The 18,913-nt window shown below is 40.2% G+C and overlaps 1 protein-coding gene across 2 annotated transcripts in view; it reads right to left on the reverse strand.

Annotated features, from left to right (window-relative positions):
* Window positions 1-538: 538 nt before the first annotated feature.
* The window catches only part of TGFBR3 (transforming growth factor beta receptor 3), a 116,417-nt gene continuing 98,042 nt past the window's right edge, over window positions 539-18,913 (reverse strand). For both annotated transcript variants that reach the window (XM_033067533.1, XM_033067534.2), the window contains exons 13-17: window positions 17,305-17,604; window positions 16,698-16,818; window positions 12,755-12,790; window positions 10,705-10,812; window positions 539-4,551 (exon numbers count right to left, since the gene is read on the reverse strand). In XM_033067533.1, coding sequence (XP_032923424.1) covers window positions 4,433-4,551; window positions 10,705-10,812; window positions 12,755-12,790; window positions 16,698-16,818; window positions 17,305-17,604 — 684 coding nt within the window. In that variant the 3' untranslated portion in view covers window positions 539-4,432. The remainder of the gene's footprint in view (window positions 4,552-10,704; window positions 10,813-12,754; window positions 12,791-16,697; window positions 16,819-17,304; window positions 17,605-18,913) is intronic.

Below are 18,913 nucleotides of genomic sequence, written 5' to 3' on the forward strand. Positions count from 1 at the left end.
CACAAGAAATACAGGAAACAAATCAGAAAGCATGATATTGAACACCCAAATTCTTGTCCTGCTGATACACAGCCTAACATCTGCTCCTGCACAGGAAGATCATTCAGTGATGCAAACAGTCTCACATGTCTCCAGTATAGCTGCAGTCACAGGTACAAGCCACCAGCACTCTACTGCTGCAGAGCCATGGGCTTCACTGTGCTCAACCCAGGCTTTATGCAGAATTCAACTGAGGCTGTGTCTTGACATGCAACTAATAAATGCCCACAGGATCAGAGCTCTGGACTTCAACTTTGAGCAAAAACCAGCAGCATTTACCTAAAATAGCTACTGGTTTCTGCAAGAGGCCATCATACTGAGTAGTCCAACGAAGCCAATGGATTAAAAATTAAGAAAGGAGAAAACAGAAGTGGATACACAAAATCAAATCCTGTATACAATTCCCACTGAAATTTATGGGACACGAGGACAGACCAGTGAGTCAAAAGTTGATCTATAGTCATTGGCTCTGTACAATTTAAATAAATAATGACATCAGTTATTAATAAATTGATATATACTTTATTATGCACAAGAGACTAAGATGACATGACACTGTGGTTATCAAAACTGTACAACTATGCATTTCCACAAGGCTCTGAAATACTGAATGCAGTATGAAATACAAATGGGATGTTCAGACTGGCCACAGGTATTAGCAAGTAAATTTTTCCCATTCTTTGATTTAAAAGAAATCTAGCATTTGCATCTAAAAGAAATATACCTCTTTATTCAAAGGTGAGAATATTGTGTCTGGAATGGGCAGGACATGGCTGCAAAGATCTGATAACGCTACGAACATCCCGACGAATGACAAACAACAACAACAGGGCACAACAGGCACCTCACACGAAGGGCTGCCAGCACAACCAACAGTACAGTCTTCTTGTGAAGCATGAGGTAGATATACATAACAGAAAGAACATACAGGAGAGGAATGGTTAGGAAAGAGCAGGGGGAAGGTTACAATCATCAGCATTTACAGACATTTTGCAAAATCCATTTCCGTGCGGACAATGCTACAAAAATAGCCTAACACAGAAAGATCTGATCTTTTGAAACACAAATGTAGTAATGTCCAAAAACAAATACTGCAAAAGGTTAGTGATTAGACAACACATGACAGAACAAGCAGTCTACTTTGGAGTTTAAGTATGCTCCTAATAGCTTTTACAGGCACAAGGTCCATTTTAAGCCCAATCCTCCCATTCTTACATAAATTCCTTCGCAGTTGATTCCATCATGCTGAAATTAACCACGGACTCCATCCATGCAAACCCCTGCTTCAACACCCTCTGCTGGGACAGGAGAGTCTCACTGGCCTTCCAGCCCCCACAGGGCTCTGCCTGTGAGTCCAGTGTGGTGAAACCATGAGGGACAGAGGTGGGAACCAGTGCCTCAGTGGTCACATAGTCAGGAGCTGCCACTCCACACACTGAGACTGGCAGTGGAGACAAATGGCTGCTATAAACCACAGCCTAGAGGGGCAGCAGGCTCTGAGGGCAGCCTAACAGCTGCTGCAAAGTACTGCACGTTTCTGTAATAAAGTTATTCACTGGGAATGCTTGGGTTTGGTTCTCTCTCTTTATTGAAGCAGAAATGGCTCTTCCATCTGCTGAGTAATCATGTGCCATTTTGGTAAACTCCAACAGACAATTAACTCAGGTGTATTAAAACTGCTGAATTAAACAGCTGAGTTCAGTTAATTTAAACTGTATTTTACACACAAGTCAACAAATCAAATCTTTGATCTTTCTATATTTTTGGTTTATCCAATGGTAAATAAAAATCTGTAAATTATTCTAAAATTAGATTAAATTTTTGATAAAAAGATTGAAAATGCAGCATGTTTCTCTCAAAAATATACAATTATCTATTTTACAAAGAATTTTTCAACCTGTCCATCCCAACAACCAAATCTAATACTTCCTATGAGAAACTACTTAATAAAATATCTGAGGAGGGAAAGGGTTAAAATGGGGAAAGGAATTTACAAAATATGTAAATTTCACAGTAATTGAAATTAAACATTTCATATAGAGTAACTTACATTTATCTAAAACATTTAAATATATCTTTATACAGAAATTTAATGTAGTAAAATATAGCTATGATTGAAGTTAAAGACTCTAGTCTTCTTTGAAGACATCTTTAAAGACTTTACACATAGAATATGCTTTAACAATACATTCTGCTGAAGGTTAGGCAAAGCGCTTTCTTTTCAACCACACAGGTAGCACATTCATCCTCCCGACACCTCGGAGCAGAGCCAGTCCTGCACACCCCTCTGCACAGGTAACCACACTTACCTGACACCCTGTCCACGTCACAGCACTGCTCACTGGCCTGGTAACATCACACATTTTTGCATGTCACTCTAAGCCCCGCTGCCTGCACGGACACTGAGACCAGCCCTGGTGTACAGAGTTGAGCACGTGCTTCTAAAAGCGAGGACAAGGCGTGCAGTTACCTGCTTGCATAGGTGTTTGCAGGATTGGCAACAGATTTGATTTAAAGTGAGTAACACTCTGCCTGATCCTGGGCACTTAAATTTATTGCATGTGTTGCACTTGGACCAGCCTGGCATCAGCAAGGCACAAGTGTAGAATCAGCAAAAAATCTGCAGCTCAGACTACAGGGCAGACTATCACTCGAGTGTAATGAAGTCCCTTCCTCTCTTGCAGAACACAGGTAACTTTCACTATGACTAATGAAAGTTATTCATCTCATTTTTAAAGGAAAACAATGCTCTTTCTTCCTCAAAGAAGGATCAGTAGAACACATTACAAAGTGGCGAGTAACAGTCAAACAATTACATGTTAAAAGTGTCTTTTTTTGCTTTTCATTTTGCATCAATTTGAAGGTCAGCATAAGGCAATGACACTAAAAAATAGCAACAATTAGTACCCTTCTGCCATTTCCATATTCTGATACTGCTTTGGGACTATCCAATCATAATGTTCGTACAACAGTTTGGCACAAACAACTGCCCAACTATTTTCAGAGAATAGCAAGTAAAAGGCACTACTGTACATTCCTTGTGCCCTCAAACTCATCTCTTATGTCAAAGAGAATTCATGCTAGCTAAAAGATTAGAACCAAATCAACTTCTTTATCTCCTCTATCTCCCTATTATAAACTGAAAAGATAGTTTTAAATTTTATATATATATATATTTATATTTATGGATAATATGTTTATGTATGGAAGGAATGCTGTGCTAATTTCCAATTGGTAAAGTGGTTAGGCTGTGTATACCCTGATACATATCTATTTGCATAAAGCAATTGCCATTAAAGGTACACACCCATTCATGTTAGTGCACAAGACCATTCTTTGTCTTAATGTTTCTGTGTGCCTGTATTTGGTATAGCAGATCAAAAAATCTCTTCTAAAAGAGCTTTGGCCCATCAAAAGAGAGAGGGAATGTTAGAGTGTGCTCTTTTCCAATTACCAAAGCAATGAGTATTATAACAAAAATACCTGGAACAAACCTGAAGCTGCAAACACAACAGGAAAGCAAACGAGATGCTGTAGCTGTAAGCTGGACAAAACAAAGATTATTCAAAGGAGGCTAAATGTAGCTGAATAATAAAATGTTATTTACCAAGGAGATCTGACATTGATGCTTTCTTGCTCAGACAAACAGAAATCCTTTTACCCAAGATCATCTTTGTTCTGTTTATCTTATGTAGTGATAGGACAAGGAGTAATGGCTTTAAACTGAAATAGGGCAGGTTTAGATTAGACATTAGGAAAAAACTCTTTACTGTGAGGGTGGTAAGGCACTGAACAGGTTGCCCAGAGAAGTTGTGGATATCCCATCTCTAGAAGTATTCAAAGGCACATTGGATGGGGCTTGAGCAACCTGGTCTAGTGGAAGGTGTCCCTGCCCATGGGGTAGAGGGTTGGAACTAGATGATCTTTAAGGTCCCTTCCAACCCAAACCATTCTGTGATTCTATGACTGAATTCCCTTAATGAATACCTTGTGTCAATGAGAAGGTTCAGGGAAATGAAAACATCATATAGACAAAGCAGCATTTTTCCCAACTGGCATAGATTTCACATTGAGGGCCCACAGACCCCTAGAACAGGTTGCAGTACTGTAAAATTAGTAGCTTTGTCACATGTAGTATAACATGCTAACAAGATCCAACAGGCTGTGTTCACCCATGCATTGTGTGCTCATATACACACTCACACACACAGTGGCTTCCCCAAAAGAAAATCAGTCCTTTTTTTTTTTTTTTTTTCCCCGTAGAAAAACCCCTCTTCATTTTTTTCCAGAAGCAACGGAACCGATCCTTTGAAGGTTGACGAGCTGCTGTGCGCTGTGCCCAGAGCCCCGCGCTGTGCCCAGAGCGCTGCGCTGCTCTCCGCCGTGTCCCGGGTTAGGTGGCGCTGCTGCTGGAGCAGGGCGTGCTCTGTGTGCTGCCGATGCTGTGCGCTGCGCTGCTGTTCTCCGAGGCTGGCGGCGACGTGGGCACCTGCTGTCTTCCCGCTGTTTCCCCTGAGGGACAGGCAAGGGAAAAAGTGCGGTCAGGAGAAGGGAAATTGAAAATGCTGCCATAGAAAACAACAATCCATTTCTTCCCAGTCTTCCTCTTCTGGCGGTCTGTTTCTGTTTTCCCATGCAATTAATATATTGGCTAACAGACCTTAATTGGAGTATCACTGAAAATGTTACTAGACTTTGGCACCTATGCATTGCTGTGCACATAGGAAAAATAACAGCAGTGTTTCCTTGAGCATTTTACAAGCAGCTAATGAAAACCGCCAAGATCAACATTGTCTATCTTCTGTTGTCAGCTGTCAATCAAATTGGGTCCCTATTACACGACTCAGACACTTTATAGCTTTGCTGTTTCCAGGAAAAAGGCCAGGAAATGCAGGCTTTAGCTTTAATGCCAGTTTATAGAGCAGCATATTTACTAGAAGTACAGCTCAAGACAGTGTCCTTCAATCAGCTGGATACCACACATCCTGAGACACAGCCAGTTTTCTACATGTAAAAAAACATCAGGCTATCCTGAAAGCTTCACTCGATTTACTCCTAATACAACATGCAGAAAGTTTTCCTATAGCTACCACAGTATGTGCAGCACTTACAACCTGTAGTGAGAACACGTCTCACCACTTCTTGTTAACTGTTTACTAAAATAAATTAAAACCCCTTCACTATTTAGGTTGCCAAATCAAGCACTTCTGGTTTCCTCACACCGTTCTGCACCTGTGGCTGGGACTGAAGGGAAAAAATCCAGCTGTCAACTAAGCACAAAAATAATAATTATGCCATTTAAGGCCTGTAAGATCATAATAAAGCCACACAGGAAACCACAACTGTGGCATTTTTGAAGTTACAGGGCTCAAGTCTGTAACCTTAGCAATATCACCAAATAGTCTCTTCAAAACAGATGGCAAGACTTAAGTTTATATAATGTGCACTGTAGCTGCCCCCTCCCTTGAGCTCATCTCCAGGATGTGAACCTGTGATCTCAGTGCAGTAAGTCACACTGCTGCTGCCTGAGCTGCAGACCTGCTGTGGCAGCCAGCACCAGCATGGCTGCTTTCCCAGAGAAGGAGCAAGACAGAAATGATTTGTGGGATCATGGGCAGAGCAATTAGGAAAAATCAGAGGCTAGCACATCTCCTGCCTCATGAGCCTATGGTGACGCAGCTCTCCTGCTCCACATTATCCTATGTTATCCAAAACCTGACGCCACGGGTCAGGTCTGCACACTCCAGTTTTTCTTCCGTGTTCAGGATTTGGTAGAGATCCCACTCCCCAGTGACTCTTCAGCGACAGGCTGGAGGCACAGCCTGCATCCAGAGGCTTAGAGTGCAAGGACGAGCCAGCTTCCTCCCACAGGAGCTGCTCTGGCACATCCCCATGCCCTGTGTGCTGCTGCCCAGCTGCCAGAGCCCGAGCTTCTCGGAATGCGGCTGCAGAGGAAATGCGCCTTTAACGCTTTGTGTCTCGGGCCACAGAACATCCTTCTGCAGGCTGCTCAGTACTCAGAGGTCTGCTACAAGCTAACAAGGGAGGTCTGAGGATTTCTCACAGCAGAGGTTGCAAGTGCTGTGTAATGGAGACCAGCAGATTCGCTGCTAGCTCAAGCCACAGGCACAGCTGAAGTGCACTTAAGGCCCCACACAACACACAGCTCTTGCCTTACACCCCACTGCTTTAGGAACGGGGAGGAAAGAAGGGACAGAACAGGACAGAAAAAACCAACAAACTAAACCACTAAACCACACTGCCCAGGAGGCCAAATAAACTTTTAAAAAAAGAGTGAGGATCTTGTTTTTAAATTCAGCATTCAGTCCAACGTTTTATTCTTGTGAGCAGATTTTGAGTCTGTTTTTTCTAGCGTAAGAAATAAGTATTGTAGCTCATCCATGAGCCGTGGATTTCTGCTCATAGGCAGCAGGTCAGAATCAACCCCCAGTCATCTGTAAATAAATCAAGTTTCAGCTTAAACTTGCTTTGGAAATGGCTTTGCAACCCCCCAGAATAAACAGTATCAAATCAAAGTAAGTGTCATCATGCTGTACAGGCTTTCATAAGCCTTGTTTGGATGTTTCTTCCCCTCCTGACTAGCTCCCTTCTCCTCCCGTTGTTTGTGTACATGTCTTCCTTCCTTTTGTACTACAGGATATATTTATAAAGGCAGCAATAAGTAAACTCCCTTTCATTAAGCTAAACAAGTGAACACAAACAGCAGCAAGCAGCGAGGAGAGCTGCAGACCCCAGCCCCACGGCAGAAGCCGCTCGGGCAGCAGAGGAAGCGCGGCCGCTGGGCTCCCCCAGCGGGGCCCCCGCCTCTCCCTGCAGCTCTTCTGTCACCCATTTTACAAACCACATGGTTACACACAGCTTTGGTCAGCCTCAGCACACCAGTACAGTCTGTATGCACTTAAGCATAAATTCATTTATAAGCCAAACACATGTTGTTTTTATTTTATGGCAAAGCGAAAGCGCATTGCTCCAGTCCCCAGCAAGCCCGATGGCTCACACTCCCCTCCTGGCTCCTCTGGAAAGTGTCCTAGGAGGCACCCTCCCTTCTGTTTGGGTTGGAAGACCCCTTCCTTCCTCTGTAATGGCCTCTGCAGCAGCTCATTTCTAGAGCACATCAGCAGCTCTGATGCACCACAATCACTTCTTGAACAATAACAAATTCGCAATGTTCTCAAGAAAAAAGAAAATCCAAATCATAGTGATGTTATGAACACACAGCCTAGCAACTACATCTGGACTGGCTGATTTTTCCTGTATTTTATTTCCTCAACACCTAGCTAAACCACAGTAAAGCTTTTTTGAAAAGAGTATTCAAGAAAAGGACGTAAAGAAATGTAAACAGTCACTGAAGAGGCATTCTCCGTCTCTCTTTTTCATGTAAACAGCTTCATGTATCTCATGTTACCGAACCAAAACTGCCCAGAATGGACACATCTCATCTATTGACAGTAAACAAGCTTTTACCCATCTGAACACGACAACATGCACTTTATTATTCACACTTAGGAAAGCTGCCAGTTGTACTCCCTGTCCAGGAAGTCTGAATGTTTGCTTTTCTATCTCCATTTGCCAAATATAATTGGTTGCTATGTCAGTTTACTTTAAATCAGAACCCATAAAAAAGGGACAAGTGGGGGAGGAGGGACGCTTTTAACTTCTCCGATTTTGGAACACTTTATCCTCTTAACTTGCACCACCGCCTGAAGAAGGGAAGCGCGCTTCCTAAGAGAGCGCAGGGACGGATGTTTTCTTTAACACACTTTACAAGGTTTAACAGTCTCATTAACTAATCAGGCTTGTGCCTGTCTCTCCTAAACATACTCAGTGATCCCTACTAAGACATGTATTACATTGATACATATTTATATGGTTAAATTATAAAGAGTTTCTGCAGTCATGCACACTGCAAAACTTTTGCTTCTTTACAAGACCCGTAGATAAATGAGGTTAATTGTGGCAAATGTCTGGTATTTCCCTTAGTTCTTGGGTCCTCTCCAGGCAGCACCAACACCTTTCATGCCCTTTAACTGACTAGAGAAAGGATCAAAAATACTGAGTCTTTTTGCAGACAAGTCAGCTAAAATTTCTCCTCTGTTGTTCTGGTATTAGCTTTCCCTCTCTCTCCTCTTCCTGCCCGTGTATCATAGGACAGTTCTACTCCATGTTGAATTGTTTCAGAAAATCTGGAATTCTCTGAAGCACAGCAGTGATGCTTTGGCAGAAATTTTTCATGACTGGAATAAGCAAAAACCCTACACGACAAAACAGCTATCCTTGCTCAATATCTGGAGATGAAATTCTACCTATTTTGTAGTTCCTTTCTGCTACCACTTGCCTGAGGTTTTAACGCCAATAGCCGATCAAGAGAAACAAAAGAGCTCATTCACATAACACTTTCTTTGTTAGCGGCAGAGACACACTGATAAAAGTGTATCAGCAAATCTTACTACCGGCAAAAAGGTGGCCTTTTGCTGTATTGCACATAGCACTAGCACATTGCAACAAAAATAACTTCCTTCACACATCCCAAGCTGCCATTCTCTACCAGCAGTGGCTTTTATCTGTGCTCTGAGTATCAGAGTTTTAGAATGAACTCATATTTTCCAACCTTTCGTCTAAATCACATGCTGGAAACCCAGTACTACTTACAACAAAAGATGAGATTTCAGAAAACGGTTCAGCAATGCATAAATTCTCTAATGGCAAGTGACAGCCACTCTGTAGATGAAATTTAGATTATCTTTTTTCCTTCCCCTCCTCAAATTAATAAAATCCTGCAGCAAGCTCTAAAGTGTTTCCACTGCAGCTGGATTATCTTGTCTGCCATAGCAGTTGTCCTCTAAGAGGCTGTGCCTGCCAGAGCCTTCGCTGCACTCTGCTGCAAGTTATGCTTTGTAGATATAAGACGCTATGCACAGAAAAATCATGTGCACAGGAACAAAGGTGCACTTTCACAGTCCTTTGAAAATCTGAACCAGAAAGCCTCCTAGATAATTTTTATCATTTCTGTGATTCTCTAATCTGATGAGTTACAGTGTCCCCTTTCTTTCCTATATCCATTTATTATTTTTTGTCTGGCATTTTTCTCCACCTATATTCATCTCTCAAACACAAAGGCAGAGTAGCTGCCCTCTGCACTATTTGTATGTGGTCACCATGACTGATGTACTTCACTAATATAATTCTTTTAATGGGATTGGTCCAAGCTCTACTGTTGCTAAAGGATTTATTATGTTGGCTTCCCAGTGTTCCTTGAGTACTGACACACAGTGAGTGTCTACAGATAGTTCTGTATGTGAATACAGATTGAATTTCCACAAATGCAGGACCGAAGGTACTTTTGTTAATAAAGGTTACCAATATGAGAATTATTTAACTTCCCATTTACCCACTGAAATAGCACTTACCTTTCTTCCACAATGTTTCAATACTTATATGAGACAGAATTATACAGTTTATACATATTATCACAACCTTTAAATTTTCCAAGTTTCATACACAGCTGATGCACTGAGAAGTATTAAATTGCTTATACAAAATTGCTGCACTGCCAACTGGAAAAAACGCCATAGTTTTTATTTCCAAATTAACATAAGCTCCTAGCTCATAATATTTACAGAAGCTCTGACCCAAAAGGGCTGGATTCTCACTCCTAAATAGCTTCCATGAAGTTTTAGATGCCAGAAAAAAAGCCTGCAGTGGGCTACAGGAGAATTTCAGTGCTCCAGAGCTGCACAGGCTTGGAGTAACGGACCTCACATTTTTCCCACCTTCCACATCTTGGTAGGGTCTCACAAGGCCAAAAGTGGAAGTAGTTGGGAGCCCATAATACTCCAAGGATCCTGAGATACCCCATAATCCACAAACAGCCAAGGTCACATGATGGAACTCAAGGCTCCATCAGAGTCTAGTCCTTGTTTGGGGCATGCAACAGAAAGCTCTCCAAATGCCCTCTTCATTCAATACAAGATTCCACTTTTGCTAATTTAGTTTGGCATGGGAAAAAAATCTAAGGAGACACTGGAAAATTTCTGTGCACAAAGGCTACACCAATTCAGACGCATTCCTAAGTATTTGGTTGGACACAATTAAGATTACATATGACTTCTAGCAATTGAAAATAGCAATTGAAGAAATAAATAATAGTAGGAAAAATTCCATGTAATCAAGGCCCAAGAAAAATTTTCAAGTCTAGTTATACTCAGAATATGTCTGTTTCAATACAGCATTCTCTTAACCATTTGGCCCACTTCTTTGTATACATCAGCCTAATGTAGCAACTGGAGGAAAAAAAAATTAAAGTACCATGGGAACCAAAAGGGATCCATTAACTGAAATATTAACCAAATTTGAAATACAGAGATGTTACTAATGATAATACACCGTCCAGGAATACTCAGTTTTACTCATGTCCCAAGTGAGTTTTCAAGACTTGTGTTTAAAATTATTTAAGCAAAATTTAAACCATAACATGTAACATGTCCCGTTAGGGAAGGGTGGGATTCTGATATGCAACAGAGGCTCATGGGAGGAGCTGCTGGAAAACACCTGAGTAAGAAGACACAGTAAGAAAATAAAAAATCCAGGATAAGCAGTGGGGTTCCCTTGCCCTCCCTGCCCCGAGCAGGCTCAGAGGAGCCGTACCTGTGCGCGAGTAGATGAACCAGAGCGCTCCGGTCAGCAGGGCTCCGATGACGAATGCCGCGAAGGCGATGCCCACCACGGTCAGCGTGTCCAGCCCGTACAGCACGGCTGCTCAGGGAAACACAAACACAGGTACTTTCATCTCCAGAGGCAGATACCATTTCACAAAAATTCACCCTTAGTCTTTCATGGAAGTGCTTTTTAAAATTTCATTGTTAACTAAGCATTGCTTTGAGAAACAGACTGGCAGATTTGCATCAAGGAAATGAAAGTGATGCTTCCAGAATGGCTTCAGTCAAACCAACTGTTCCACATCACAAAGTAAAACTCCAGCTCAGCACACTCAAATCTAGAAAGTGCTGCCAAAATTAAGCATTTTCAGTTGACTGTTAATAACTTGCTTTCAATTAAGGATTCATTTATCTTTTAAGCATGTTTTTAAAAGGCCGAGATGTTTGGCCAACGTGCCTTTCATTTAAATGGTCTAACATTCAAGCAAACTTTCCCCTACATCTCCTCAAATTCAGTCTGAAATCTAGGTGGAGAACGGAACTGCTGTTAAGAGGGAAGAGATGCCAGCAAAAAGTCAGCAAAAACATAAATAGAAACAATTGTTTTTCACATTTGGCAACGCTTTCAATAACTGAAATTAATTCCACATCACAAAAATAGAAGCAGACACACGTAAATCACTTTCTAGGGGACAGGCCCTTTTGTAGGACCGTTTCAAGGGTAACAGCATTTGTTTCCTGGATGGGGGCACCCTAGTGCTAATCATCCAAACAGAAAAATTTTTGGCCTCTGTGTTTTTCTTTTTGGTCATTAGAAATACTTAAAAATATTAATAATAATTCAGCAATCTTTTGGGGAAATTTCTTCTTTAAAAACTGATTTCTAGTTTTAGTATTTTTATTATCTTCCAGTGCAGAAAATCGCTTAGGCCAATGAATAACATTTTACTGACTATGCTGGCCAGGAAATGAGCTGACTGGATCTTAGCAGTATCCTTCAGTGGAATTTTCAGTTCCAACACCCTCACTTTACACATCCTGCATCCAGCAGATGTCCCTAAGGATATCCCTCATCCTCTTTGGACTAAAGTCTTCTCCAGCAACTCCTGTTGGAGCCATTTCTGGGTGCTTATGACCTGGTTTGCATATACAACACCTGACAGATAGTGTCTGAAGGTTTTTCTTTCATTTTTTCTATGAGACCATTTCTGCTTCCTTTGGCTACTTCTAGTCATTCAAATGCAAACACAAAAGACTAAACTCAACTGATTTTTCCACCAGGCACCAGTGTCCTCTCCTCTTAGGAGGAAACAGTGGAGAGAAGTAAGTTGCATGGAGAAGTGGCAGAAGCATAATTGCTCACTGCTTTTGTTATTTTGAACAAATTTAGTATTGAAGGCATAGGGACAGCAGCAGAAGAAAAACCTTTGCCCTTCTTAAAATCTCCCTTTTCTCCCTTCAACTCTTGCTTTTGGGTGCACATCAGCTGCACCTTTCTGTTTATTTCCTTCTAGTGCTGTTTCTCTCCTTTTCTGGGTTATTAACCAATCCTGATTAATTCACTACACTAAGATAACATTAAAACCAAAGAAATCAATCCATATCAAGGCAATCATCTCATCTAAGCATGGCCTGTAAGTGCTGGTGCTGGAGCACCTGGGGCTGTGGAGCCGGACAGGAGTGAGGCTGAAATAGGACACAGGTAGGGCACAGAAGCTCTGAGGGATGGCACTGCTGCTCTAACACTGGTGTTGGGAAGCAGAGATGAGGAGATAACACACACACCAGCACATGAACTTGCTAAATCTGAGACTCTCAGTGGTGTTTCCCCAGACCTGATTTTCCCATACACAAAAGGTACTGTCCTCCTCTGAACACTGATGGGAACCTCTCAATCAACAATACAGTCAGAATTCTGTTCTGTCTCTGAATTAAACATGCACACACTCAGAAAGCTTGAAGATAATTTTCTTAATTCATCTAATCCTTTGTAAACAAATGGTTAAAGATTAAAAGAGATTGTCTCAAGAGTTACTTACGTGGCTGTCTCACATTTGGCTTTGGAAGGGACGGATCTAATTTAAAACAAAGAAAATGCACAAAACATTAATCAGAATTCTACATGCAGCCTACAAACTATGCAGGTTCTGATCTGACAGAAAGACATTAACTATAATTTTTACAAACCATGAATTTCAGGAAAAGCAGACCAAATTTAATAATGTCACTCATCTCAGAAAAATTCTATTCATATATTAATTATTCTCAAGAGACTATCTAGAGTATGATTCATGCACTGTATATTTTGTTGCAAGTACACTGCAACCTTTCCCAAATCAGATGTCATCAGGTAACTTTGGTTACCATGTGGATCTCTTAAAGTTCACAGATTGTAAAGGAACAAAGATTGTGTTAAGGTGATTACATTTATCTGTCCACTCACTAATCATAAATATGAGATACCAGTACACTAAATCACACACACAAAAGCAAACACTCACTAAAGAATAGTGAGTTTTATAGCACAATACATGAATATGTGTTTATTCACCCATTTTCCTGAGTCCTACATGGTATTCTGTCTTGGAGGTTGAGTGGGGCTTTGTTGGGGGGGGGGGGGGGGGGGGGGGGAGGGGTTAAAAAAATTCATTATTATCTATAAGAATAAAAGATCATAAGTATTGTTCAAAGATCAAAGTTACTACTCTAGGCAAGAATATCAAATGTCATCATCCTAGTGATGAAGATAGCACCCTGTAACAGAAAAAGACAACTAAACAAATGTTTAAAAATTGAACAATTTCCCCTCCTTTTTCTTAATTGGCCTCTCCTATCTTTCTCCAAGAATGCACCTCCAGCAGAAGAGTTAGACATTCTGGTTTCAGACCCAGGGACCTGTTTGGTTAGCTGCAGTTTGATTCTGGATTGCCCAGTAACTCAGGGATTTCATTTATATTCTGGCATATCTGAGGTGTGATCGGTGCAACAGATGTAAAAGGATTTTATAAAACTGTGTTTCAATACTTGTTTTTGTATCTTTGGCAACTGAAAAAAACCAGTTTAATCAATTTATATGCAAACATAACAGCTCCAAAACACTGAAAATAAATATATTAATTTCTTTAAAATGTTTCTAAATAAGACTCTGCTTCTAACTTCTAAAAACCAGATGGCATCACCGAACTTCCAGCAATACCCTTTAGACCTGAGACACATGTGCCTACAAAATCCAAAAAAGCATTTTATTCTTAAACTGTGTTATTGTGTCTTGTCACCAATCACTTTTGGCAGATGATAGCAAACAGGTGGAACAGTAGTAGGAAACAGGTGAGAACACAGAGGGGTGTGTGGGATGGTGCACGCCCAAATAATCTGGAAAGTTATCAAATGCACCTAACAACAACACTGTAACTGAATGTAAGATCTGCCAGGAGGGCTGGACTGAAACCAAGGAGCACAGAGAAGTACAAACATGGGTAAGGGCACTATCAGATTGTCCAAACACTCCACTGGCATATCCCAACTGCCAAGAAAATGCCTTCTGAGGTGAGGGGAAAATTAATTTTCTGTGCTATTTCTATCATTGGCCTCTCTACAGAGAATATGAAATCAGCTAATGATAAGCTGTGTAGCTTATTATCGATTCTATTCAGTCATTCAGTTCTTACATGCATTTTATTGCAACTTGCTCAGAGCAATTCAGAAGCAGTGACAATCATTAAGGTCTACAAAAACCATCTAATTTAAAAACAAATGCTGCCAGCCTTTAGAATTATCATAGCTCTCCATACCTTTGTAGGATAGAGGTCTTTGGACCTTTTTTCGATGACCTGTCTCTTTTTGTTGTATAAATAATAAAGTTTCTACACTTAGCAAAAGTCTGAACAACACTGGTATATTATTTCAAGAGAACATGCATTTCCTAGCACATAAATGGCCGTCCCTGTGCCCTTCATGGGAGTAGGGAAGAACATGGGAAATGCAGCCATGCAGGGAAAATATATGTGACATGGTTAGGTTTTAAACACTTCCATTGGGATCTACTGCAAATTCTCATTTAGATATAGTATTGTGATTTCTTATACAGGCATTGACAGTTATAAGCTTGTCTGAAGAAAGAAACCCAGCTTTGCAATGACCAGTTTGTTCTGATTTTTGAAATGCCAAGCACATGACTTTCACATGTAGCTTAAAGAGGAGAACCAAGGGCAGTACCTCACATTGAGTGGTTTGCAATAGTGAAAGCTGTTCTGTTCACATCAAAGGAAATGAAGAACACTACCTCTGCAAGGTAAATTCTCCTGCTCAATAACATACAATTTCTTCTCCAAATCTTAGGTTCATGTATTGGCCAACAATGGCATTTGGCTTTAAAAAGGGGTTTTGATTCACTGCAGAACAACTGCACACCAACAAAGCTCCATTGTTAATGTGCCACTTTGTATTATGCCTGAAAGCTGGGATATGCCAGGGAGATTTCCACCAAGAGTCCCACAATTATACTAAAATCACCCACAATGCAACAAAATACTCCATTACACTGTTGTCTTGTAACTAATCTTTATAAATTTAGCTTGTCTTTGCACACTGAGACCTTGTGCCTCTGACAAAGACAACATTCTGAGTGGAGCCCAAGATGGGAGCTGCGCACAATGCTCCACACATCATAAGGACAAGAGAGCTGAACTACGAGTCTGTTTATTGAAAGCCACATTTCAGTTGCAGGATTTACTCGTTCCCAATAGAAAACCTACTGAAATAATATGAGAGCTGAGCAAAATGAAAGTCCAGAATCAGGCCCAAAGCACAGTTTTAATTGTAACAGCAACAGATCAAATACTTGACTTTAATTCATAGTGGATTTGAAGTGTATTAACAATTTTGTTAAAAAACCTCCAAACCAAATATGAGCTGACTTGCAGAGCTAGACAGAAACAGTTGATGCCTATGTCCCCCCCAGCAATGCTGTACTTGAAACTTTAAATTGTTCCAAGACTAACAGCATGCACTGTAAAACAGAGGTTAAAGGACTCCTGATCCCCATCCTTTTGATGCTCCCTGAAAAGCATTCCAGAAATCAAAAAGCCTTTGGACACCATTGGAAAATTTTGATGTGTATTGGAAGCCACTGAAGATTCTTATGAAACTTCAATGCAAATACACAAAGAAAAGATAAATGCACGTATTTTCTTCAAGGACTGCATCAAGATGTGATTGATGCTGCTGTCAGAGTGATTTACTAAGAAAAACTTTCCAATTAAATGAAACTGTGTGAACAATTCTTACTTCTCATCACTCACAGGGCATATTCTTAAACTAGAATAAGGTCTCATACTGCTGTTTGGCATTATCTCATAATGCACTTCAGCCTCTCCAACTCCTTCAACCAGTTACTAACCACACTTTTTTTCCCAAGAAAAATTACATCATCAAACAAATCTCACCAAAGTGGAGTCCCTTTGTGCATACTATCCTTTGCTCTTCATAGTTTTAAGAATCTAGTGAGTCTCCAGGGGCCCCCTCTTTGCCTTACAAACTTATTGGGCTTTAACATCCTCAATACTTTGGCATTCCATTGTTGTTATTCATAAATTTATATTTACAAGCACAATAAAAAAAGAACACAGCAGGGAGCAGAACACTGCCTTTGATCTCTGTGCAACAAGAAACTACTCCAAGTGCTACTGCTACATTCATATTTCCAAAAGCCATGTTATTTTGTACTACTTTGAGTATTTCTCTCTCAATGCTCAGCAAACCACACACCCAGAGAACAATAGTGTGGTTAAAAAATGGCATCGACTTGGCCTGATGACTGCTGCCAGGGAAATGTCCTAACAAGTAACATCTTACAGACACAGCACCACCACCAGATTATACAATGTCACATACTGTAGCACTCCCTCATTTCAAGTGGCTCTATCTTACACAATACTATATATATATGGAGAATTATTAAACAGGTCAAGCTCATTTTCATACCTTCTTGTTTTCCTTCATGTATTATTACAACAAGGGGCTTGGTGAAGGTTTTCTTGTTGTGCATCATGGCCAAGATCATATCCACGTTGAGAGAGGTGCAAGCTTCATCAGGAGGAATGCACTGGAGTGCAAAGAACAGAGGGTGAGGTCAGAGTCAGCAGTCTGCCAGGACAGCTGTGCCAGTGGCACAGTTACCTCATATTCAGTTTTACCCTACACAATTTACCAAAAAATGAGAACCTCCAAACAACCTTCTCTTTTGTGGCAATCAGATTATAATATTATCCAATATGGTGTACATCTTTGGAAATTAAAGCTAACATTGTTTGTGCTTTGGATATGCATAGAAAAGATAAACTTGAACCACTTGTGCAATAAAAAGCAATTTCTATTTGCAGCCATCCAATGACTTTTAAACAGCAACTGCAGATTATGTAGTCAAAATGTACAGTATAATAGCTCTTATCTATTAAAACCCTGAGCCTAGAGATATCATGTTCATTAGACAATTCCACAGAAAACTATTTATTACCTTCAGAGTTCAGATGAAAAAATACATTGTTTTCATCTAAATGAGAAATTTTGATAAATTGAATTAATTACTGACCTTTGGCAGTCCTTGAGTATCTTTGTCTTTATTTGTACACAGAGTCAACTCGCAGTGAAGAAAGAGCAGTGAAATGTTGAACACTGGTTTGAACACAAAGCTAAATCTTTTTTTGTCCTTCTGTGCATGTGATATTGGAAAATTCTCTTTCTCAGTACTGTAGAATTTAACAGATTCATCTTTAGGACAAATGTTTTCTATAATGGTATAGTCAGACATTCTATCTGGATTTGAAAACGGGGAAACAAAGCATGTTTGAATAGCAAAGCCCAAGGATCTGTCAGCTTTAGTCACAGACACCTGCATTAAAGAAAGAGACAGTAAGATCTCAGAAATTACATCTTTACTTCACATTTCATTAACATTTTCAACAATTTTTAAACAGTTTTCCAGTGCCATTTCCAATCTGAGATATTTTGAAGGCTAAATGTTAAGGGTAAACTGTCAAACTGAGAGACAGAAAATCTGGTTTCAAAACCAGCAGCTGCTTAATAGCATAAACATGCATAAATCCAGCAATCCCTTATCTTTCTGAAAGCAAATGAACCCCCCCAATAAGACACACAGTTAATGTCTGTGTCTGCCACCTGAGAGGGCACTGCCTCCCTTACACACACAGGCTATAACAGAGCTGTATGGAAATCAATCACTGATTCCATTGTTTTGAATCTGTGCAAAATTATAATGAAAACAGAAAAAAAAGTAAAAGCAACAGATACAACAGAGAATCCGCCCCCAGCCAAGACAGGAATGCAAAAGCAGAGAGGAGGTCATGGTGTGACGTGTGGGTGGCATTCCTGGACTGAAGGGGGTGAGGGAGCCTCCTAAAAAGCTGTAATTTCTTGTGAAAGGATCTTTTTAGCTTATTGAAAGTTTGAAATTCATATTCTTTTATGAAAAATAATTAAGACTGAAAGCTTCCAATGCCCTGATGTTGCTCAGCTGGATTGGAATGCAGACAATAAATGCTACAGAATAATTAGAAGAAAAAAATAAATGGAATTTGTAACAAATGAGGCATGTTGCTCTTAATAAACAACAGAAGCATTTGTCTAACCATTAACACTCCCCAATGAAACAGTTGCACAAGAAATCTTCTTAGAAGAAATGTGCCTTACATGCATACTTAATCCATATGTGCTGCATGTATCTTTAAGGAAGAGCCTGCCAAATTGTGAGGTCTGTGCAGTAATTTCTGGATGCTGGGAGTTTTGCAGGGAATAAAAGTATTTCTCCTTTTTTTCTCTCTTATGTGAGCAGCAATCAAATTAGAGATTAAGGGATGTGCTGAAGCATCTAAGCAAGAAAGACCATCTTCTAAAAAGAACAGAAATAAAGATGGATGAACAAAAGTCAGTCACAGATACTGACAGGAAACAAGCTGATGGTATAAACTAATTAAAAAAGAGATTATGGAAAGTAGGGCAGGCCTACTACAGTTAATTAAATAAAAAGATGAATCATATCTCAAGGAAAGAAAAGAACCACAGGAGGAAGGTGGAAGACCAAAATATGGTAAGAAACTGACTGCAAAGAAGAAAGAAAAAAAACCCCAAAAGTCAAAAAGATTCAAACACAAAAAAACAAACAAGGAAAAAGTAGATAATTT

The sequence above is a fragment of the Catharus ustulatus genome, chromosome 9 (genome assembly GCF_009819885.2).
Source record: "Catharus ustulatus isolate bCatUst1 chromosome 9, bCatUst1.pri.v2, whole genome shotgun sequence".
Lineage (NCBI taxonomy): Eukaryota > Metazoa > Chordata > Aves > Passeriformes > Turdidae > Catharus > Catharus ustulatus.